This window comes from Theobroma cacao, chromosome 1, assembly GCF_000208745.1.
Source record: "Theobroma cacao cultivar B97-61/B2 chromosome 1, Criollo_cocoa_genome_V2, whole genome shotgun sequence".
Lineage (NCBI taxonomy): Eukaryota > Viridiplantae > Streptophyta > Magnoliopsida > Malvales > Malvaceae > Theobroma > Theobroma cacao.
Window position 1 is genome coordinate 11,271,748 of NC_030850.1, and position 22,840 is coordinate 11,294,587.

A 22,840-nucleotide genomic window follows, 5' to 3' on the forward strand; every position below is an offset into this window, starting at 1 on the left:
TTTGCCTTAGCTACTGTAAACAATTGGCACCTATCACAACTTGATATCAACAATGCTTTTCTAAATAGGGAACTAGAAGAGGAAGTTTACATGGAACTACCACAAGGGTATTCTGTCTAGAGGGAATATCAAACAAGTCCAAAATTAGTCTGCAAGCTTCATAAGTCCATATATGGACTCAAACAAGCATCTAGACAATGGAATGCTAAACTTACTGCTTCTATCCTACAGTTTGGTTTCACACAATCAACATCAGACTATTCATTATTTACAATGAAAACAAACAGTGGGGACTTTGTGGCAATTTTAGTCTATGCTGATGATATTTTGATAGGGAGTAACTCAGCTCAGATAGCATCTAATGTCAAAGGATTTTTTAGTTCACAATTTAAACTCAAAGATCTTGGTAAAGTTAAATTTTTCTTGGGGCTTGAAATTGCTCAATCTCCAGAAGGCATATCCATATGCCAAAGAAAATACATCCTGGACCTTTTAGAAGAGCATGGCCTGCTTGGATCAAAACCTGTAAGTACTCCCATTGACTATAATTATAAATTGAGCAAGACCAAAGATGGGCAAGAATTGCATGATGCTACCAAATACAAGCAACTGGTTGGTAAATTGTTGTATTTAACCTTTACTAGACCGGACATCTCCTATGCAGTGCAAGTTTTGTCCCAGTTCATGGACAAACCTAGCAATGAACATTTCATGGCAGCTTACAGAGTCATAAGATATCTTAAAAGGGCACTAAGCCAAGGCATTCTAATGAAGTCAAAGTCTAACATGAAAATTTCAGCCTACTCTGACAGTGATTGGGCAGGATGCCCTGACTTGCGAAAATCAATCACAGGCTTTAGTCTTTTCATTGGTGATTCTCTTGTAAGTTGGAAATCAAATAAGCAAACTGTAGTGGCTAGAAGTTCAGTAGAAGCAGAATACAGGTCTATGGCTTCTACCTGTTGTGAAATTATTTGGTTGCAATACCTTTTGGCAAATTTTAGAATCTCTCACAAGGAAGCAATAAGTCTCTTCTTTGACAGTCAATCTGCAATATACATTAGTAAGAATCCAGTATTTCACGAGAGGACAACGCACATAGGAATGGATTGCCACTTCCTCCGTGAAAAGGTGTTGGCTGGGATAATAAAGCCCATACATATTTCAACTCAATCACAGATAGCAAATATCTTCACCAAAGCCCTGTAGCCAAGACAGTTCTACAAGTTGTAGGGCAAGATGAGTGTTCATAATATTCACTCCTCCTCTTGAGAGGGAGTATTAGACACAACTGATTGAATAAAACTTGCTAGTAGAAACTTGTACAGAGAACAACAGGTCGGGTTTGAAGGGGAGAAGGCTTAAGAAGACAGATAATGCGCACCGTTTCAAAAAATGCCTTCCACAAACAGCAACAAAGTGTACCGTTTCATTAATAGAATTTTAAAATTTAAAAGTTAGTTAAAATTTAATTATGAGTTATATTAGTTACAGTTATTCTTTATCTTTCCTCTGGTCAACAGAGACCCTGTATATAAATATAGTTGTAAAGTAACTTTTCTGTAATGAGAATTTTTTCATATTCTCTCGTTCCCATGTGCCGCCTCTTCCTCTCTCTCTCTCGGTATTCGTCACTTTAGCTTGAACGCTAAGAAGCTCAGAAACAGCTGCTTTGATTCTGTAGATTGTTGCATGAACGTTCAACTCTTTTCGCCCCAGCACAACTATACATCTACTCTTCCAAATATGCCAACAAGTAAAGGCAACCTGAATTTCATTCAGCATTGTCATATCCTGCTGGGAAAAATTCTGCTATCCAATTTTTCATGTCTTACAGCACTCTCCTTTTGAACTTTAAAACCAGCACATCTCTAGAACCAGACAGCTCTAGCCCAATCCAATCACGGTAAAGACTCGTATGCTCCAATGTTTCCTGCTTAGAGTTACGAATAGGAAACAATAACTGATGCATTTTATTTCTTTATCAATTTTTTTTTTTTTTTGGGTGGCAAGTGAATTGGTACTTAATCTCCAAAGAAACTTACTAGGAGCTTGAAGACTAACAATGTCAAAAAAAGAAAGAGCAGCAAAGCAGTATGTATGATTGTTATATAAAATAATAGTTTTGAATTAAAACAAGTTATGAAGACATATAAAACAATAATAATTTTAATTTCAAATAAAAGTGACCTTACTTTCAAATAATAATAATTTCCTTTTCCCTCTTGCTAGCTTTTTATTTTAATTTTATTATTAAATAAAATTTTGAAATTAAAATGTGGTTCGGAACCATATATTTGAGTTTTATTTGGCAAACTCATGGACCACCTTCTTTGTAATATGTTAATAAATTAGAGTCGTATATATCAAAACCAATTTGGGTTGGATGCATACAACCATGTAGAAATATGGTGGTCCAAATTAAAACAAATTATTTGGGTTGGATACATACAACCATATTATTAAATGATTAATGTGGACAGCGAACAAGACTTGAGGAAGAAATTATTGTTCATGATGCAACCTTAGCAATAAATCACACCATGATCACTACTAAATCAGACACGTACAAGAAACAATACTTGCTTATATCCATAGACCAAAGGAAAAATCACCACAAAAACACCTCTCTCCCACTTTAATATTTTTAGGTCTGATGATTGAAGTAGTCTTTCTCACCAAGCTCACTTGTTTACCAATCAAGATGAGTTCAATCTTGTCAAAGAAAAGCTAAGTAACCCAAAAGGAAATTCCAGGAAACATGCTTTCACGTATATATTGTCGCATGTGGCGCATTAGAATCTGTCTGCTTATTCAAGTTTGCGTTACTCCAAAAGGAGAAAAGCCTCTGTCGGAATCTGTTCGGTGACTTTCTTTCGTATCTACCGTAGGTTATATAATAATAGATGCCCCATTGAAGTTAAATACTCAGTAACAAGTATAAGAAATGTTGAGTATTGAGGTTACGGGAATATCTTTATTTGGATAATTCATATCTTGGATATACCCAAAACAATGAATAAGCATTTATTCATGAGGAATTATAAGTCCAATTCAGTAAGTGGCCCAATATAATTTGATTCAGTGATTCTGCTTATTATGAAGGTTTCTTGACACCTGAGTCATGAACCACTTTGCAACGTAAGGTAGATTCAATTATTGACGGAAGGTGAAATATCAGAGCTACTGTGCCTCTGTGTCTAGTTAAAAGCAGATCATGATCACCTGAAAGAAAATGCATGTTAACATCAATGAAAATGGAAACACAGCAGCAGGGCGAAACCGCGGGAGGGATAAAGAGAAAGGGAGAGCTAAGGTTTGAAGGGTTGAAACCGTATGCAATCTGCATATTCTGCAATATTTGCTTTGCAGGATACAACATAATCTCCAAGGTCTCTCTTGATAATGGCATGAGCAGTTACGTGCTTGTGGTTTATGGTCCTGTGTTCGGAACTCTCATCACAGCTGTTCTTGCATTGCTATTTGAAAGGTCTTTTTTTCTTCTTTCTCGGCCTCGATCACTGCTTGTTCTTAAGGATTTATCTTTTTTCAATGAGTAATCCTAGCATTTTCAAGAAAAAAAAAGCACAAAAGAATCAAATAAGTGAATGGAAAAAGAGCGAAACATTTTAACAGAACAAATTAATCAGTTATGTTACTAACCAATCCTCACCGAGAAAATTATCCTTTTTAGCCACCTCTTATGAGTTTTGTTTCATGGATAGTTCTTTTAATTACTCTTTGAAATTCAGTTTCACTTCCGTATACTAGTAATTAATTAATGCCTATCTCTCTTGCAGAAAGCATGATAGAAAAATCAGCATGGCAATCCTGAGAGATATTTTCTTCCTGGGAATCCTTGGGTGAGTTAATTTCTATGTTTTTTTTTTTTTGCCTGACCTAACTATTAGTTCCACCATTAATATTGATGAAGAACTTTAGAAAAGAGAGGCAGAGAGAGTGAGGTTAAGAGTGACAGTAGGCAGAGGAGGAAGAAAAAACGAGTGTACGAATTTCTAGTATTTTTCTGCTTGAGAACTTAGTCGGTTTTCCTCTGTTTAAATTGGTTGCAAACTATGTTATATAAGGAAACTTTGTCCAACAGTAGGGAGAGATTATAGGATCAATGATGTGCTGAATGGTGCATCAATCTTCCAGGATTGGTGCTATTCTTGTTGCTGATCTGTTGTCCTATTCATTGCTGATTTGCTGCTGGTTTGTGAGAGATGCGATGATAATGTTCTACAACTGAGAGGCCAAAAGAGAGTTACTTTTGTAAATGTAAATCCAATTTACTGAAGAATTTTGCAGTTACTGAAGTATTGACTTGACATTGCTCTTGTTTCAATCAATTGTATGCATCTCACTTCTCAGAGCTGTGCTGGGAAGGACATTGTTTTATATAGGGCTGAAAGACACATCACCAGCGGTTGCATCTGCCCTGGCCAACTTAATTCCATCAATGACCTTTGTATTGGCAGTTTTATGCAGGTAATTTTAGCTTCACAATTAAGGTGAAATCTTATCAGTACAACTTTTTATCACTGCAAGCTTATGCGAAGGATAAACACGTAATCGGTAAAACTATAGTTCAATTTGCAGAACTTAAAGGAGTTGATTTCTTGTAATGAAATAAGTATTAATATCTCATTTTCACTCATCTTCATTACCATCAGGCAAATCCATATAAGGCGGGACTTAACCTATTACCTAGTTGCTAAAGGAACTTTAAGCAAAGTTTAGTTTTATGCCATATAGATTTAATTATATATAGCAACTGTAATTCTAATAATTTACTAAAAATTACAATTACAATATTACAATCACAAAATGTGTATATATATACTATAAAGGAAAAATTAGTAAACAACTAATCATACATTAATCAACAAACATAAATATGTAAGTTTTTGTTTGGTTAATTACAATAAACAGGATGGAGGCCTTAGACATGTCCAAGCATAGTGCCCGAGCAAAGGTTGGAGGCAGTGTTGTTGCCTTAGCTGGTGCAACACTTATGACACTGTACAAGGGTTGTGCTCTGATTTCACCACACTCCCATCACACTCAAGCCTCTTCAAAACTGCAATTTAACAAGGACTGGATCAAAGGCTCTCTCATGCTCCTGCTTTCTTACCTTTCACTATCGGCATTTCTTGTTTTACAGGTGATTGAGATTCAATATCCATTGATTCTTTTCCTTTTACACTTCAATCAAGAAGAAAATTACTTTTATTCTTGTTTTATATATGACATTTGGTCATCATTTTCCATTTTTCTTTTTATTGACCGAGTATCATTCAATGCAGACTGTCACTGTGAAGAAGTATCCAGCTCCAATAACTCTTACATCATTGACATGCTTAACAGGGACTTTAGTCTCAGCAATCATGACAGCTGCTGTAGACCATAAAGCTTCATCCTGGAGATTGTCCTGGGACATGAGTCTTGTTGCTATCCTCTATCGTGTAAGAAGCTTCATATTTCTTTTATGATCAGAAATATTAAAACTAAGCATACCAATCATTTTTATACGTATCTGTAATCCCATGAAGATGAGATTATTCCAGGGGATTGTGATATTCGGACTTACATTTTATCTGCAAGCGTTAGTGGGAAAAACAAAAGGTCTAGTTTTCATGACAGCCTTTCGACCTCTGGGCACAGTTATTGCCACAATAATGGGACTGCTTGTTTTGGGAGATGCATTGTTTTTGGGACGGTACCGATTCTTATTTTATGTTAGAGGTTTTATGGACGAAAATAAATTGGTAAAGTTAAAATATTCACTTGAAAATCATCAAATTATCTATTAATTACTAAATTTATTGTGAAAATATTTATATAAATATTTATAAGGTTTATATTTGATACATTATTAGTGTATAGATTTCATATACTATTAGTGAACATAATAAATTTAAAAATTAAAAACTTTAAAAAAAATAAATACTCATAATTTTAATAATATTTATTTTAAAAAATTTTTACCTTTACATATTTATAAAATGATGCTGTATGGGTAAGTAAGAGTTAATATACAATGTATCAAACATAAATTCATGTTTATATATTGTCTTATAATACTCATGAACACTCAGCTTTATAGCAAAACTCTTTATTAAGATTATTGCATTCAAGAAGGCTTGTCCACATGTTGAGCTATCTCAGGCCCCAAGCCTGATCTTGTATAAGATTTTGAATCTCGAGCCCGACCCAAAATATAATTGTATTAATGAAAAAAAATATTTTTATTTAAATTTAATTTTAAAAATATAAAATAATTAGCATAAATATTTTTGTATTTTAACAATAAATAAATTTAAATGGATGGGTCATGCTTTGATGTAGACCTAGATTTTATAAGGGTAAACCAATGCCGATCAATGAATCCCTTTGAAATGTTATCATGTTATCTACTTCGTTACTTTTTATCTTTTCTTCTGTGTCTTTTAGCATACTTTTCCCTTCTCCTTTTATTGCTGATGACGATGTCTATTTTTCATTTCATCTCCTTTATAGCGTAGTGGGAGCTCTACTCATAGTTGTCGGTTTGTGTTTAACTTTGTGGGGAAAGGAAAAGGAGAAGGAAAAGAAACTGCTGGAGGGTACACACCTGCTCAATGCATTGAAATCAGACCAGAAAAGTGATAACACATGGATTTTGTAGTATTAAAGTTGGAATCAAAATGCTATAAAATATTGATGTGTACATAGTAAGCATCCTATCTTGTAAGGCCTTGGAATTTGTTTCAATTTCACTTCTTTGGCTCTTTTTTGGCACTCTCTAATGTAAAACCATTTAATTAATCAAATCAATGTTTAAAAAACGAACTTAAAATGGGATGGTGATTTAAATTTCCAATGCTCTGTTCTGAAATTGAGAATTAATCCGTCGTTTGGTAAGAAGGACAGGAAAAGTTTTTAATCTCTGTCACAAGAATGCAATTCGGCATTTGGGCCAATCCGCATAAGGGAAGATGGCTTTGGAACAGACTTGAGGGGCTCGCCTAGCCTAGCCTAGCCTGCCCACTGGTGTGTAACCCAAAAGGAAAAGAAGACAACAAGGAAAACAAGAGACCAATAAAGTTCCTTTTACAGTTCCACTGCTGCGCCATATTCCCAGTTGCAACACTCTTTTGGTGGGAAAAAAAAAAAAAGAAAATGGAGATGCAGCAGCTTCTGAGCATGGGGTTTCCGAGTGAATTAGCAGCACAAGCCCTTGCTGCCACCGGTGGAAAATCCACTCTCAAAGCCACCGAATGGATTCTTTCTCACAAATCCTCCAACCCCAACCCCAACCCGACTCCTCCTCCTTTCCAACCCAAACTCGACCGCTTCTTTCATCTTCACACCAAACTTCCCAATTCCCCTCCTTCTCCTGAACCCACAGCCACAGCTCCAAGCATCCAAATTTTGACCCAACAAGACCTAGAAGAAGATTCCACCACCCCATCTCCTGTCCATAATAAACGCCGCAAATTGCAACATCCCAAAGCAATCACTCAACAAGACAAAACCATTAAAATCCATGAGCCTTTGTCCGAACGGATGCGTCCTCGTACTATTTTCGACGTAGTTGGTCAAGAACACATTCTGGGTAACAATTCTCTTCTCCGTTCAGCTATTGACCGTAACAGAATTCCTTCTATTATTTTTTGGGGTCCTCCTGGTACTGGTAAGACTTCCATTGCTAAATCCATTGTTAATTCTTCGCAAGAACGGTCTTTTTATCGATTTGTTTCCTTGTCTCCTGTGACCTGTGGGGTTAAGGATGTTAGAGACGCTGTTGAGGAAGCTAGGAAAATCAGAGCTAAGAATAACAAGAGGACTGTGCTTTTTGTTGATGAAGTTCATAGGTTTAATAAATCACAACAGGATTCTTTTTTGCCCGTGATTGAAGATGGGAGTATTGTGTTTATGGGGGCGACTACAGAGAATCCTTCGTTTCATTTGATTACGCCATTGTTGTCTAGGTGTAGGGTTCTTACATTGAATCCTTTAAAACCCCACCATGTTGAAACTCTTTTGAGGAGAGCAGTTAATGATAGAGAGAAGGGATTGTCTCAGAGCGTAGGGATGAGGGTTGAAGCTAAGGATGCTGCTATTGAATTTTTGTCTATGAATTGTGACGGTGATGCTCGTGTGGCATTGAATGCTTTGGAAATTTCTGCCACAACAGCAGCTGCCGGAGTGGCTGATAATCAACTAAAAGGTGTGGGAGTAGAGCCGCATAGGGATTTCAATTTGTTGACAAGTGAGGAAACTGAGATTGGTTCGTTTGAAGCAGTTATTACGGTGGATGATGCTAAGGAGGCTCTTCAATGCAAGCATCTTGCATATGACAAAGCAGGGGAAGAGCATTACAATTTGATCAGTGCGCTCCACAAGTCAATGAGGGGAAGTGATGCAGATGCTGCAATTTATTGGTTGGCGAGAATGCTGGAAGGAGGTGAAGAGCCTCTTTACATTGCGCGTAGGCTAATAAGGTTTGCCAGTGAGGATGTTGGGTTGGCTGATCCATTAGCCTTAAATCAGGCTGTTTCTTGTTATCAAGCTTGTCATTTCTTGGGCATGCCCGAATGTAATGTGATTCTTGTGCAATGTGTTGCTTACTTGGCTTTGGCTCCAAAATCTATCTCTGTGTATCGGGCCATTGAAACTGCACAGAAGGTTGTTAGGGAATCTGTAGGACAGAATGAGGGAGTGCCGCTTCATTTGAGGAATGCACCAACCAAGCTAATGAAGGAACTTGGATATGGAAAGGATTATATATATCCACCAGATAATCCCTCTTCATCAACTCAGACATACCTGCCACCTTCGCTTCAAGGATACAAGTTCCTTGATTGGCCAAGTGAAAATTCAACACAGCAATAGGAGTCACTTCCATCTTTTTTGGGGAGCTCTCAAGGAGAAAATTTCCTTGATTGGCCTATTTTGTAAATTTCCCAGCAGTTTTTGGAATCGTACCAGTAACCTTTACTGGTTAGGTACTCATCAAAGTTTCTGTGGATATGCATCTTCTGTAGGTAAAAAATCTGAAGAATGTTTATAATCTTGGACCCTTTTTTTTTTTGGAACTGTGAACAAAGTGGAAGACGCAGTGACCTTACAACTAATTAATTAAAGCATTTACTATTGATAAAGATTTTCTGTAAGTAGCCCCTTTCACAAACTTATTTGGATAAAGCTCCTTACTGGTATGTTTCTGTTGTTGATATTCGTCAAGGTTATGATTCTACATTATGTTGGGAGGGGAGGGGGCTTCCCTTTCCAGAATGTTCTGTTAAATTTGTCTCGTAATTGCATCGTGGTACACCAGATTGTGATGAAGGGCACGTTCCCAAGGGTTGAACTCATATCATAAGAAAAATGAAGGGTATCCAAAAATGCAGCTACGAGTTGCAGGTGCACACTTTTCTTGCAAGTATTAACACAACAGGATAAAAATTCCATCTGAACGTGAAGAGCGAGATATTATCAGATTCACAATATTTTTAGCACTGTTGGCCTCTAAACAATATGTGTATTACAGGAATGAGAATCATGATTTACAACGAAGACTCCCCTTTCACCTTAATACAACAAAACCACCAAGCTAACTTACAACTTCTGCCGCCGGATGACACTTCCTTCTTAAGAAGAAACGAGAACAGGAAAAACAAAAACTAAAAAGTGTAGGACCGAATGGGAAATTTCAAAATGATACAAAGAAAGTCAAAACGGTAAGTATCGGACGCATTCCTTAGGGTTGATGCATTAAGATCAAATCCATTCCTTAGGATTGATGCAGGCATCTAATAGTTTCCACTCTTCGCTTCCCTCTTCTGGTTTCTGCATGTCAAACAAAGTAAAAAAAAAAAAAACACCCTCTCATTATCAGTTCAGATACGTTATATTGGTAACATATCACATTGAACATTTATGCAGAATGATTCAAAGAACTTTTACTTAGGGCACAAAGCTTACATGATCATATTCCCATCGTGCAGTTAAAGGGAGAGAAACAAGTATACTTTCAATTCGACCTCCTGTCTTCAGTCCAAATGTTGTTCCTCGATCATAAACCTGTCGTTAACAAATCAAATATAATTTAACGGTCTGATTTAGAGAAATCTAAGATGTCAAATCTGTCTAATTTAATTATAACTGGATTCAGTACCAAGTTGAATTCTACATAGCGACCCCTTCGCAATTGTTGCCATGCCTTGTGGCTCTCATTAAAAGGTGTATCCTTCCTTTTCTTGACAATTGGTATGTATGCAGGAATCACAGAATTTGCACATTCTGCAAATCAATAGTAAATGGTTTCATTATAAAAAGTGTAGTCCACTGCAATTGCTATTTGTAGGCAGCCAACACTCAAAAAGAGTGATCTCAGTCTAGATGAATTACCAGTGGCAAATGAAAGAAGCATCTCTTGATCATAGTCATTTAGATCATCAAAAAATATTCCCCCAAGCCCTCGTCTCTCACCTCGATGCTGCATAGAGCATTCAAAGTAAACATAAAAGTTTAACAATTTAATCCTCCTATAAATAAATGTAGAAAAACGTCAACAAGAAATGATGACGTAAAGAAAGCTTCTCGAAAATGTATGATCATCATGGTAGATTACTGATTTTACTCAAAACTACCAAGCTTCCACCCTGAATAACACCCCCTCTATCTTATCTCTGGATGAATGTTTCAAAGGATGCACACTTTTAGACAGAGATAAATCCAACTTCATATACTTTTACGTTGAGTTTCCAATATATAATACTAAAGTTTAATTGTCTTTTAATTATTATGTTAAATCCAATATGAGAAATAAACAAATCTAGAATTCTTAAAATAATACTAAAGTTCAACGGCTTTTTATTATCACTGCAAAATAAAGAAATAAAAAGCCTTAAACACAGCAAACAATATTTATTGTCAGATATCAAGAAAAGGAAAACATTACATGTAATGGGACAGAGAGAATTCAAAAACATCACTATGGTAAACATAAAAGTGACATTAATCAAACTAAGACTAGGCAAAACAAATGGCTATTTAGTAAATCATTTGAACATACTTGGAGAAACACATTTATTGAGTTCAAAATGGCAAGCGCACCACGGGGTATTATGCAAGCACTTATAAGTTATAACCGGGCTTTACTACTATTTTACAAATTGCTAATACATAGGATACTATATAAATAATATTGATTATTATGTCTATGAATGAGATGAGTTAGTTAAAGCAGGCGGAAGGTGAATTTATGAAAGCTAGATTGAGAGGTAATTCAATTCTGTTAGAAATATGTAAGCACTATATCCTTATTATATGAGCAGATGAGTGCTCTAAAGCGCTGCAGACCAGAATTCTCAATCATTATTATATTTCATAGTAATCTATTCATAAAGAGCTATTTGTGGACAAAACCTATATGCATCCATCATCCAGAATGCTGACCAATAACCATCAATGTTGTCAAAAGGCATAGGATGCACTCTAGAATCTTACATTGCCCAATGCCCAAGGCACAAGGCACAAAAGGAAAAGAAGCACTCAACCTAGTGATGTAAGGCTCTAATTTATAAAAATTTATATACATATATAAGAAAATTATATTTATTATATTTAATAAGCTTAAAAATATGATTTATAGAACCCAAACATTTGGCTCAATAGTTAGTGCATGATCCCCCTGCACAAGGAGCAAGGTTTGAACCTCCCCTTCTCCTAAATCAAAAAAAAAAAAATGATTTGTAAATGAACATTCAAGACTTTGCTTCATTACATTACCTAATGTATTTCAAAAATAAGCATTATCATAATTATTTTCCATTTCCACTTTCAACAAAAAGTTGTGCATGAACTATAGTACCCCATTTTTTATTCTTGTTGAGATAGCATGTATGAAATGTATAGTTAATAAAAGAAATTACAAATTTAAGAATCCAAGGAGACATTCAAGCCAACCAAGCTTGTTATGTGCCTTTCACCTTAAAAAATGCATGCCTGAGTGCAAAAGGCATGTGCGTAATCTAAGATGTCTCACCCAAAGCATGCGAGGAGCTTTAGTTGATTTACACTGCACCTTAGCACCTAGGTGCATTAATACTTGCTTCCAGCCTCAAACATTAATAGCATCATAGATCCCAAAAGAAAAAGGTTGACAATCACAGCTTCAATGCATTGAGTGGCAAGATAGCCCATTTTTATTAATTCAGATGCTATAACACATAATCCTAAAACTGAAAGAAAGTAAATAAGAAATATAAAAACAAAAATAAAAAAAAAATCTAGCAAGATCATACCTTAATGTAAAAATAGTCATCACACCATTTTTTGAATTGGGGATAAAAGGATAAATCAAATTTATCACAGGCCCTTTTTTGTATCTACACAAGAGGGTCAACGTTAGCAAAAGAACATTCAGCAAAACATTTCATTCCTCAAAAAATATTTTACAAGATAGAATTAATGTTCTGCACACACACTCACAGGTATAGTTATTATTTTTGCAGTTATCTTTGCGGCTGACATGTAAAATGCACTGGCAGTAGAAAACATCAATCTCCAACTTTTTAATGAATCTATATTAATATGTAAAAGAAACACAGGTTACAGCTCTTTCATCCTTGTGCTTTCTAGTAAATCTGTAAATAGTTATTTAATAACATGTTAAAAAAAAGCTCTGTTCAAATTCTCAAATTTCTTCAAATTTCTTTGATAAGATCAATCTTTTACTTTCTCAAAGTGAAACTAGCAGTATTTTTAATCATGCTAAATGCAGATGCCTGAACTTTTAATGTAGGGTAGAATAGAAAAAGCATTTGCCACAAGACCAAGAAAGCTATATGATTTAAGGAAAAAAAACACACACAACAACAACAACAACAAACAAACAAACAGAAAGAAAGAAGAAAAATCCAACTTACTGAATGGAAGTGCTTGACATCCTCCTCAAAGATGTAAGCTGGAGTCAAATCAGTTCCACCACCAAACCACCATTGCCTAGGTGCTCCAGGAGCATCTGCACATTTTCAAGATGAGTCACCAACTAGAACTTATACCGCTTTGCTTATCTTAGAAGACTAATGCAATGCATAATCTCAGAGTATTGAGAAAGCAACTCAGGAAAAGCAATGCAAATTGAAATCGTCAAGAAAATATTCCTTTTTGTTTATGAAGAACAAGTACCAAAGTGGACCATACAGCATAACAGCCATTGACACTGAATTGCCAATGAGAGGAAATGCATTATATTTGCTTGATTTTATGCTGACGATAACATATGTCTAGCTAATGGAACCAATCTCTAGGAATCAGGTAACACCATAAACTGCCAAGTTCTAATTATATATCATTCTGCTAATTTTGGGAAGTAAAAAAAATCAACATACATAGAGAAATCATTACATAGATTCTTCCTATCCCTTTGTTGACAAATCAGGATGCCGGGGCGGCATATCAATTATCATTTAAATTACCATATTAGCAAGCAAGGTTCAATAATTTAATAATAATAACTAAGAAGAAATTAAGTACCTTTAGAAGCATCAGTTTCAAAATACCGATAATTAAAGTGCAATGTAGGAGCAAACGGATTCTTCGGATGCAAAACCTGAAAAAAAATGAAAACCCAAAATGATAATTATCGGCACTTTCTTCTTTCAACGGCACTGAACCAAAATTTGAAAACAAAATAAGAAACTTGAGAGCGAGTAATTACCGAGCTGATTCCGGCGGCGAAAAAGGGAACCGGACCGGGCTTCAGATCAGTAGCAGCAGCCTTGGCAGCTCGGTATGCTTCAGGGGGCATAACTCCATAAACAACAGAGATATTAACACCAGCCTTTTCGAAAACAGCACCGTCTTGCAACACTCTGCTGATTCCTCCACCGCCTCCAGGCCTCGTCCACGAGTCCTCCTTGAACTTCCCGGTTCCATCGAGAGCCTGCAGGGCGCCGCACACGCTGTCCTGCACCTCCATTATCATGCGCTGGAAGCGCGCCCTGATGGAGCCGTCATCTTTGCCGTCAGTTTCACGGAGGAAAGTGTGGGGCCGCTCGGATATCATAGTTTCTTTCTCGATGGAAACGGCGGAGGGTGTCATGAGTTTGCCAATTGGGTAGTTGGGTGTGGTGAGGGGAGTGAACTGGGTGAGCCTGGTGGGGGTGGGGGTGGGGGAGGGGCAGAAGCGTAATTGGGGTTGCTTCGAACAAGAGTAAGAAGAAAATGGGAATAGAGATAGAGAAGAAGAAGAAGCAACAGAGAGAGTTGCTGTTGGGGGTGGCATTGCTAAATTTTGGTGATGGGTGGTGTTGATCTTTCTGTAAACCGGGGACAAATTGGTTCTTTGTTTTTGAGATTGCGTCCGAGGTGTTTATGTAGTGTGTAAGGAAGAAAGAAAGGGAGGATGATTTAAAGCAGATAGAGTTGAATGAATGAATGATGTGATAAGGGTCGGCCCACAGTGTCAGTGTGTTGGTTGGTTTAGCCGTTGGTATTTAGATTTCCTCTGCAGATTTACTCACGAGTCACCCGTCACCCCCAATATTAGACTAAACTCTTCTCTTTTTCTGTACTAAGTATTCTGAGCGTCGCAATTTGCAGTTCGTCCTCCACAAAGGTCAAAACTGAACAGCCATCCATTGGGTGTTTTTCCAGGGTTTGGGTCAACGGATTAGTGCTCACACCCGTCAGGTTGGTTTTGCATAATGGATTTGTTCCTTTCTTACTGATACAGCTTTCCGAACTTCAAAAGATTTAGCCAGAAGTAATTAAATATTGTTTGCTTCTTTGGACTTGGAAATCTTCTTATGACTAAGTCGTCGGACGTAAAACATTAGAATTTGAGATTTTTAATTTAATAAATTTAAACTTAGATCTAATCATATAAAAAAAAAAGGCAAGATTTATAAACCAATAATTATTTTTAATTATATAATTCTGAATTATATGAACCAAAAAAGAAGAAGAAAGGAAGACTAAGCTTGTATGATCTTATATTCAAATACTACTTATTAGGGTTATTTCAATATTAATATTAAAAAATATTTTACACTTTATTTTTGAACTAAATTAAATTTTAAAAAGATAAAGAGTCAATCCTAGCTAGCAATTTTGGGCAAGTTACCATCATTTTATACTCGTTACAGATTATCATTAGATTAAAAAAAATAAAGAGTAAAAGGGTTAAAAATTTGGTATCTTTTCTCATTACCTAGCTTTCCCTCCCACAAATCTTTTTCAGTATTGAAAGGAAAACGTCCAATCCATGTCTATTGCTCTGCTATTCACTTCTCTCCTAGCCTTTGACACTCACTGTTTTTCCATCTTATTCTTCCTACCAAGTATTGCCAAACTCAATATCTCATCTTTCAAACGTGGCACACCAAAGAGCACAGAAGTGCCAAACATAGAATCCACTACTTCGGGGCTTCAAAACACAAAAGTAGAGTTGCTAAAATTACAGTAAATTGTAGTACACAGTTAAAGCTTCCACTAACTCATACCCAACGGAAAGAAATATGCAAGGAGATGATTACTGACAAAACCTTTTGCTTTTTCCCCTTAATAGTCATCACCTCTAGATATAACTTCTTTGCAGGTTGGCCGCAGTAAGATGGTATGTTCAAACTGAGAGACATAGCTACCCTTAACATCACACAGAGGAGGATACGGCTGCAAGAAAAAGTACAAAGTTCAATAGTCTCAACTCGCATTTCAGACCACATCATGAATTAAGAAAAAACAAGAATACTGAAGTTTAACACTATAAAAGATAGGTTCTTTAGCCCTTTGTGATCAATAATTTTGTATCTGTTCTGCATGGCACAAAAACCAACTCAATATCGACTCCAATTTAAACATATATCATGTAGAATTATGAACCGACAAAGCATAGTATAGTTCAAAAACTACTCAGCAACACAAATGAACCTGTCACACCAGCCCTGATCAAAAGCGGGTTTCAGAATTCCCATTATGTAAATTATAAAGCACAAACCACATTGAAAATTACAAGACAATATTGAATGTGTTTTGGAATAGAACAATGTATGTGTATGTGCTACCAGCATCAGCATCATATTGTGGACTGATTTCTGAGGAATCTGTCCTAAATGTTCACTAAATTAATTACCATTAGTTAAATAGAAAACTGCCTGAAGGCCAAGTCAGCTGTTGCTTGTTTAACACCTATTACTCATTCATACTTATTTGTTTTCAGTGTCACCATTAGAACTTGCTTTCTCTGAAACACATTCATCTCTATATGGATGGACCCAAATCACTGCCATAAAGCTAAATGATAGTAAAGTCATGATAAGACTATCCAGTGACTCCAGTCCACATAGAAGCCCAATTTACACCAGAAAGCCTTGAAATATTGAAATCAGAGTAGGGTGGACACCTATTTAGAAAGTTGGACAAATGCATACCATATATAGAAAGGAAGGCCATCAAAAAGTTTTCAATAAGGACTTGAAACAAAGTGCAACTCCAAAAATTTCAAAAAAAGACAGTTGAAGACCAATGGCAAGAAGATACCTGAACAATGCCAGCATCACATAAATTTTTCAGTGCCATCAGATATTTGGTCTCTCCCAAGCGATCTAAATACCGTCTACAGAAGGCCAATGTAGAAAAGTTCTTGTTTATTGTAGCTAACAGCTGCTTAGCTCTAGGCAACCTCAGAGGAATGTGTCCAACATCAAAATTTTTCATATAATGGCTGCACTCTAAATCTTCTCTAACATACCCTTTCCCTGCACAAAAATGAATGACCGGTTACACCAAAGGTCATGATATACACCAACTGCCATCTATTATGCAAACGATTAAGTTCCCTATCAGATGAGAATCATTACCTGTAGAAGCAAAGGTTTCAATGGCAAAAAATTCACCCTCTTCCATTTTTGTTTGCTCCCCTCCTTTCACAATAGGAACTGATTTTCCAGCATGTATCTGATAGGGCCCAATGCTGTGTCCATTCAAGTTTCGGATACTTTTGACTGCCAATGACATATACAAATCACCTTATAAAAAGTTTATACAAAGACAGATATCCAAAGGACTCTCGGTGTATGTTTAAATAATTTTCATTTAGCTATTAGATCATATCTGTTTCAAAAAAATTTCAGCAACTTCAACCATATGTTGCTTCCAGAAAAGGAGGAAGGTTCAAAACAAATGGTGATATATGCAATTGGCAGTCCAAAATGAGAAAAGCTTGCTGAAAACCATATTAAAATCATGTCAATCAAATGCAATTACCAGTTGTAATTAATGTCCATTATATATATACTCATGAAGGTTTTTGATGTCACTTAAATGCAAAACCACCTATATATTGTTTTCGTTTACTCATAGGTATGTATCCAAGGAAATTAGAATTATCACAAATTTCATCTTGCAGACATTTTCTGTGTTGACACCACTCAATAAAAGCCCACTTATTTGTACTTAATGATGATAATAATTAACAAAAACTAAATTTGCAGTGGCGATAAAACAAACCTACATTCTTTGAACAAGGATAAATTATCTAACTTGTCAGTTATCTCAAGCACATGCACAGACTAAAAGCTGAGTAACAGCAATTTTCCCACAATAAATTGTATTTAAATATTCAAACTTTCTCCAGAATTTCATACCTTGAAACACCTTCCCATTTATTTCAACCTCATATGATTCCATCACCTCTTGAATTGCAGCACCAACATCACAAAGACGGACATCAATACCAGATTCCTGACCAATTAAATGACCATCAAAGACACGATCTCTTTGGTATATATTTCAATGAAATTAGTGAATACTAGTGTAGATAAAAGAACCTCAAAGATCGTAGACTACAACCATAACTCCACACATACATCAATATATCACAACAAATTCAACAAGAACAAAAAAGAGATGATAGTTTAAATGTGGAATCATTAAGAAAGGAAGAACAGGATATTTCTTTTTTTGGGCTTGATGGTTCAGAAGGAAGGAAAGGTTGGTAGGGCAAAAAAGGTACATCAGAACCGGCTGTCTTCCACCGATTCAAGAAAGAGAAGGGAAGCAAGCACAAAGTATAACAAGGAAAAATCCTTTCCTCTTGGGACATTTTTTGATCACCATATATTTCTGTACACATTTAAGTGAACGATTTCAGTGCACCTTGAACCTAATGCTTCCAATTTTAAGTCCCCTTTGATTCCTTTTCAACCATATCAGACAAGATTATTCTAGCTTCTCTTTTCTTACTAGTTCTCTCCTCTCAAACATGCTGAGCTAACAGAAACAGTGTGCAGAACAATACACAACAACATTTATATACTGTATACATCAAACTTAATTACAGGTCCCAAACTTTTAATGAAAAGAATGATATAATGGTAAGTTATGTACGTGTAGATATGACCTATCACAGAAGGTGGTAGTTTCTAGGAGACATCAAGTTCCAGGATTCATTTAGGACTTGAATTAACTGAGACTAGAAGAGATAAAATTTGACAGACAAAAAATGGCTGAAATTTCTTTTCATCTATCAGCAACTTCCTAAAATTAAAAAAAAAAAAAACATGTTCAAGAATAAGCCTACTAAGGGAAATATATTTAATCACAAGAAAGTCAAAACCAAGACCAATAGCCATACTCTCTTCAATAGGCTAATGGATCCAGTACCTTGATGCCTGTATTGGTTGCTTCACGGGAAGCTTCAAGAAGCGGATCATACATAGGATTAAATGCCACTGTGAAGGCACAATCAACTATATATCCTGCAAAACCAATAACTCATGTTTGATAACAACCCCAGTTCAAAAGTATGTAATATCGTAACCACAGAGGAAATTATGTAGCTATACAGCAAATAGACCGGACCAAAGAAGAACAAGATGGAGCAACTATGGTATTACCATCAATATGAGTTCCAAAATCCAACTTCATCACATCATCATACTGAAGCACAGTCTTATCTCCAGAATTGGGAGTCCAGTGAGCAGCAACCCTGACCCAGGAAAGAGGTGAGTATAGATACAGCCAATTAAAGGTAAGTGTAAATAGTAAATGCATCAAATGTCAAACATAAAGCTAACCAGTTGAGAGAGCATCCAGTAGGAAATGCAATCCCTGCTTGCAAACCATTCTCTGAAATTAGCTTGCGAACTGTGTTCTCCAAGGTCTCACACAGGTCAGTCATTAACAGGCCAGGTTTCAAAATGCTTTTGATATATTTCCGAACCTAAGAATGTGTAAGCAATACAGGTTAAGACCAAAAACCAATAGCAAAAATCCCCAAAGCCAAACTTGCCCACATTGAATAATATAAAAATTTCTTATCAAGCAGAAAAATATATATTTATGAGAAATATATAGACCTGACGATGGACTTCAGCTGCTTGGCGGACAGCAGTATATTTTGGCTTTTCAAGGCGCTCCAATTCTCTCTTCTCCTCAGAGGTAGTCCTCCACAAATTACTGATAAACCAATACCAACAATAAATATTCAAGCTTCACACAGACAAATTTAAAAGAGATCACCTTATACAGCATAAATTTTTACATTTATATCAGCAAAGACAAAAGAAGATGCATGTGCCCCCTAGGAAGCCCTTGTGTCACAACCTAACCTTTGTATTTTATTATAATTTAGAAGAAAAAGAACATGCACTGAACAGATTCCTTTATCTCAACTTCGGGAATTAAATATAATGAATACTTGCAATTAAAAATAGCTTCAAGAAAATGGCATGACTCACTCATCTTTGTACTGTTGAATTTCACCGTCTGGAAACTCCCTAGATGGGAAAAGCTCAACAACAGGAATAGACGGTGGATCAGTCTGCTTCAGTGGCTCCTTCTTTTTCCTGTGAGTTACAGAACATAATATTGTCTAACTCTCAACTGAACATCTTCATAAGAAAACAACTTAATAAAGCTAGAATCAGGTCCTCACTTGCTTTTATTTTTCTTCTTTTTCTTCTTTGCAACTTCTGCTAGGAAACAGTTTTAAAAAATGCAGAAAAATGTATATATTAGCAAAAAACAGAGCAGTTGAATTTTATAAAACAAAGTAGTTAAATCACCTTTACAACATGACATTTAAATTAAAAAAGCATCATAACTAAGCTCCCTTAAAACTCAAAACTGCAATCACAAAAATACCATTGAAACATTAAGCCTTCGAGCGAAGCACTATCATCTTATTCGAAGATAAATACCTTAAATCAAAACCAAATGGATCGGGAATTGGAGGTTGGAGAGATATAGAAGCATAATCACAATTTAGGCATCTACCATTCTCAGTCACATGATAGATGATCCTGTGTTAATCTTACAACATAATAATAACTTTCAAATATTAACATTTAGAAGAGCAATTATACAGCTAAGTTCCTACGCTACAAACCCATATTGCCAAGATAGAACATATCCACTTTCAAACCTGCACTCCCCACAAACAAAATAAAATCAACCAGAAGCTTCCCTCACTCTTCTTTTCCAACAAATCTGTAGATTGTGCCAATGTTAATGTACATAGTGAAAATGTTGTTATTTTATGTTTTCTATCAGAGTATGAAAAGCTCACAAAAAAGACTATACTAATGATTTATTAACTAGATGAGTACGATATAACCGTTAGTTTTGGAAGAATAGACAAAAGCATCACATTTACAAAGAAAATGCAATCATTCTTTTTTACCACACACAGAAAGGATCTTAGTCTCTTAAAACCTGCAAATCCCCTTTATATGAGTTGCTCAGTATCATTTAACTAGCATTTGAAATAAGTTTATATAATTTGGCAGAGCAACTTAAAAAGTTACTTGGAGAACCTCTTGTGGAAGAGAATCACGCAGAAAACATTAAAATGCCATTGCAGCATTTACTGAATATGAAAAATACATAAATGATCGAGACAAGCAGCAGTATGCATACAGTGAGAAAAGCTATAGAATTATCCAACAACAAATTCATCACCTATTCCCCCATCTTCATCTTTTTGCATTGATGAAGAATTTTCAGAGACCTCATCATTGCCATTCGAAATCTCTAATTTCTCAATGCCATTTGAAGTCTCTAACTCCTCAATTTCTCCCACACTAACTTCATTATTCACGTTTTCAGTCGCCATTACTGCACACCCTGTTTGTGCAAAACTCATCAATGCAAAATTCAAATTGTTCAAGTGACATAAGGATTGCCCAAAGTTTCCAATTTGAAACATGATAACCACAATTGAACAACAACATACTACTTATTGGTCAATAAGCTGTATAAGTCTCTATTTACAGTATAAATATCTCCAGTGTTCACAAGCAGTAGCTAAAAAAAAAGCTAACTTTGCCACTGCCTCCAGAGACACCAGACACCACCTTGTGCACAGGTGTCGTATCCGCATTCATACAGACACTCCGGGATACGTATCCGACACAGTTGATAAAGGCAGAAAAAGTAAAAAAATATATATTTTTTCCGGACACGGCATGGAAATGTGATCAAGGATCGAACCGACTCCGTAATAAACTGTAAACCCACTTTTTGTTGTATTAACTGAAATAGTTTAAAGAACATAAAGAATGAAAATTCCTGAAAGAAAGAAAAAGAAATTAGATTATGAAAGCAATAGAGAGCTCAGAGAGAGAGATGATTACCGGATTATTTCGATCGGGAAAAACGAAACAAAGCTCTGCAATTAATCCCTTTTTGTTAGAATAGATAGAGAGAAATGAGGAACAAAAACCCTCCCCAGGAACGGAGAAGTGAACGAATGCAAAGTTCCTCTCTTTCTTGCAGCGTTTACTTGCTGCTCTTTTCTTTTAATTTTCTACCTTTCTTTTGGGTTGGGTGGGAGTCGAAGTAATATAAGGGGAGCCCATTTTGTTAAACTTTGGTTGGGCCTTTTGTTGATTCGACCCAATTACACAGTTTGGTCCAATACCAATCCAAATTCTATTTAGGGTGCGTTTATTTTGAAGTAAAAATTTTTTCCGAAAATATTTTCAGGACATAATGGCATTTGAATTACTGAAAATGAAATCTTAAGGAAACAAGTTCTACGAGTCAACGGGTAAAAGTCCTGTTTACTGTGAAAATTGTTTTACTTGTTCGAGGAACGTAAGATAATTTCTACCACGCTAAAAAAATAAGACACTGTGACCTAAAAACTTTTTATTTTTTTTAAAATAATAAGACATTATGATCTAAAAGCCTCAAAATGACATGGTTTGAAATATCCACATTTTATTTCTTTCAAAATAATAAGATCCCAAGATAGCATCCTTTTATTTCCTTTAAAATAATAAGGCACTGTAATCTAAATGTGATGGGCATTTTAGATATTTCATGTTTGTCATTAACGTTATTCACACGTTTTGACCGAAGTGTTTATTTCAAATATCAATGGACATGGGCAAATTTAAGGAGGTAGAGGTATTTTATCTTATTTTTAATGTTGAAAATTAAGTTTTAGAGATTATAGATAATTAATGACTATTAATATGTTCAGACTTAGAGAATTAGTTTTTATATGTTATGAAATAAATCTTAAAAGAACAAATAAAGATAACTTGAAAGAGTAATTAAAGAGAAGAAAGAAAGTATTTAGGGGGAGAAAAGAGATCTTATTGAAGTGTATATTTACAAACGAAGTGAAAGGATCTATTTATAGGCTAACAACCCCTTGAATCATAATCCTAATCTAATTCTATATAAGAGTTCAAATCATATTACATTTCTTATATCTTACCTTTTAAGCTGTTTGACTTGGTCTGCACCTCTTGAGTCATAATATAATGGACATTCACATATTTATTCATAACACTCCCCCTTGAATGTCCAATTGTATTAAGAATATGCCTCG

General features: G+C 35.6%; 5 protein-coding genes across 5 annotated transcripts; 3 read left to right on the forward strand and 2 right to left on the reverse strand.

The window, feature by feature from the left end:
- Positions 274-1,209, forward strand: LOC108661237 (uncharacterized mitochondrial protein AtMg00810-like). The gene has a single exon (XM_018117258.1). It carries the CDS (start codon positions 274-276, stop codon positions 1,207-1,209), a length of 936 nt encoding a protein of 311 aa, XP_017972747.1.
- Positions 2,588-6,795, forward strand: LOC18612291 (WAT1-related protein At5g07050). The gene is made up of 7 exons (XM_018116317.1): positions 2,588-3,490; positions 3,801-3,863; positions 4,375-4,491; positions 4,936-5,167; positions 5,310-5,468; positions 5,571-5,722; positions 6,523-6,795. Exons 1-7 carry the CDS (start codon positions 3,240-3,242, stop codon positions 6,668-6,670), a joined length of 1,122 nt encoding a protein of 373 aa, XP_017971806.1. The 5' UTR covers positions 2,588-3,239; the 3' UTR covers positions 6,671-6,795.
- LOC18612292 (ATPase WRNIP1) lies at positions 7,043-9,206 on the forward strand. Its single transcript, XM_018127002.1, has one exon. It carries the CDS (start codon positions 7,165-7,167, stop codon positions 8,878-8,880), a length of 1,716 nt encoding a protein of 571 aa, XP_017982491.1. The 5' UTR covers positions 7,043-7,164; the 3' UTR covers positions 8,881-9,206.
- On the reverse strand, positions 9,448-14,548 carry LOC18612293 (oxygen-dependent coproporphyrinogen-III oxidase, chloroplastic). The gene is made up of 8 exons (XM_007049016.2): positions 13,715-14,548; positions 13,531-13,606; positions 12,921-13,015; positions 12,297-12,380; positions 10,399-10,486; positions 10,166-10,290; positions 9,973-10,071; positions 9,448-9,837 (listed from the first exon to the last, which is right to left on the reverse strand). Exons 1-8 carry the CDS (start codon positions 14,279-14,281, stop codon positions 9,769-9,771), a joined length of 1,203 nt encoding a protein of 400 aa, XP_007049078.2. The 5' UTR covers positions 14,282-14,548; the 3' UTR covers positions 9,448-9,768.
- Positions 15,396-21,817, reverse strand: LOC18612294 (methionine aminopeptidase 2B). The gene is made up of 12 exons (XM_018114020.1): positions 21,633-21,817; positions 20,959-21,123; positions 19,934-19,970; positions 19,737-19,844; positions 19,356-19,455; positions 19,074-19,219; positions 18,894-18,985; positions 18,661-18,755; positions 17,643-17,739; positions 16,857-17,000; positions 16,537-16,754; positions 15,396-15,669 (listed from the first exon to the last, which is right to left on the reverse strand). The coding sequence occupies exons 2-12, from the start codon at positions 21,110-21,112 to the stop codon at positions 15,559-15,561; spliced, it is 1,302 nt and encodes a 433-aa protein (XP_017969509.1). The 5' UTR covers positions 21,113-21,123; positions 21,633-21,817; the 3' UTR covers positions 15,396-15,558.

Bases quoted from the DNA above. Each gene is read 5' to 3' on its own strand.
- LOC18612294 (XM_018114020.1), bottom strand. From the start codon at position 21,112: ATGGCGACTGAAAACGTGAATAATGAAGTTAGTGTGGGAGAAATTGAG. The intron at 19,456-19,736 runs GTGAGTCATGCC...TTGGTTTATCAG, and splicing joins ATTCAACAGTACAAAGATGA to TAATTTGTGGAGGACTACCT. The intron at 19,220-19,355 runs GTCTATATATTT...ACACATTCTTAG, and splicing joins CAGCTGAAGTCCATCGTCAG to GTTCGGAAATATATCAAAAG.
- LOC18612291 (XM_018116317.1), top strand. From the start codon at position 3,240: ATGTTAACATCAATGAAAATGGAAACACAGCAGCAGGGCGAAACCGCG. The intron at 4,492-4,935 runs GTAATTTTAGCT...TACAATAAACAG, and splicing joins GTATTGGCAGTTTTATGCAG to GATGGAGGCCTTAGACATGT. The intron at 5,168-5,309 runs GTGATTGAGATT...CATTCAATGCAG, and splicing joins CGGCATTTCTTGTTTTACAG to ACTGTCACTGTGAAGAAGTA.
- LOC108661237 (XM_018117258.1), top strand. From the start codon at position 274: ATGAAAACAAACAGTGGGGACTTTGTGGCAATTTTAGTCTATGCTGAT.
- LOC18612292 (XM_018127002.1), top strand. From the start codon at position 7,165: ATGGAGATGCAGCAGCTTCTGAGCATGGGGTTTCCGAGTGAATTAGCA.
- LOC18612293 (XM_007049016.2), bottom strand. From the start codon at position 14,281: ATGCCACCCCCAACAGCAACTCTCTCTGTTGCTTCTTCTTCTTCTCTA. The intron at 12,381-12,920 runs GTAAGTTGGATT...CCTCTTGTGTAG, and splicing joins ATGTCAAGCACTTCCATTCA to ATACAAAAAAGGGCCTGTGA. The intron at 10,487-12,296 runs GTATGATCTTGC...TGCTCTATGCAG, and splicing joins ATGACTATTTTTACATTAAG to CATCGAGGTGAGAGACGAGG.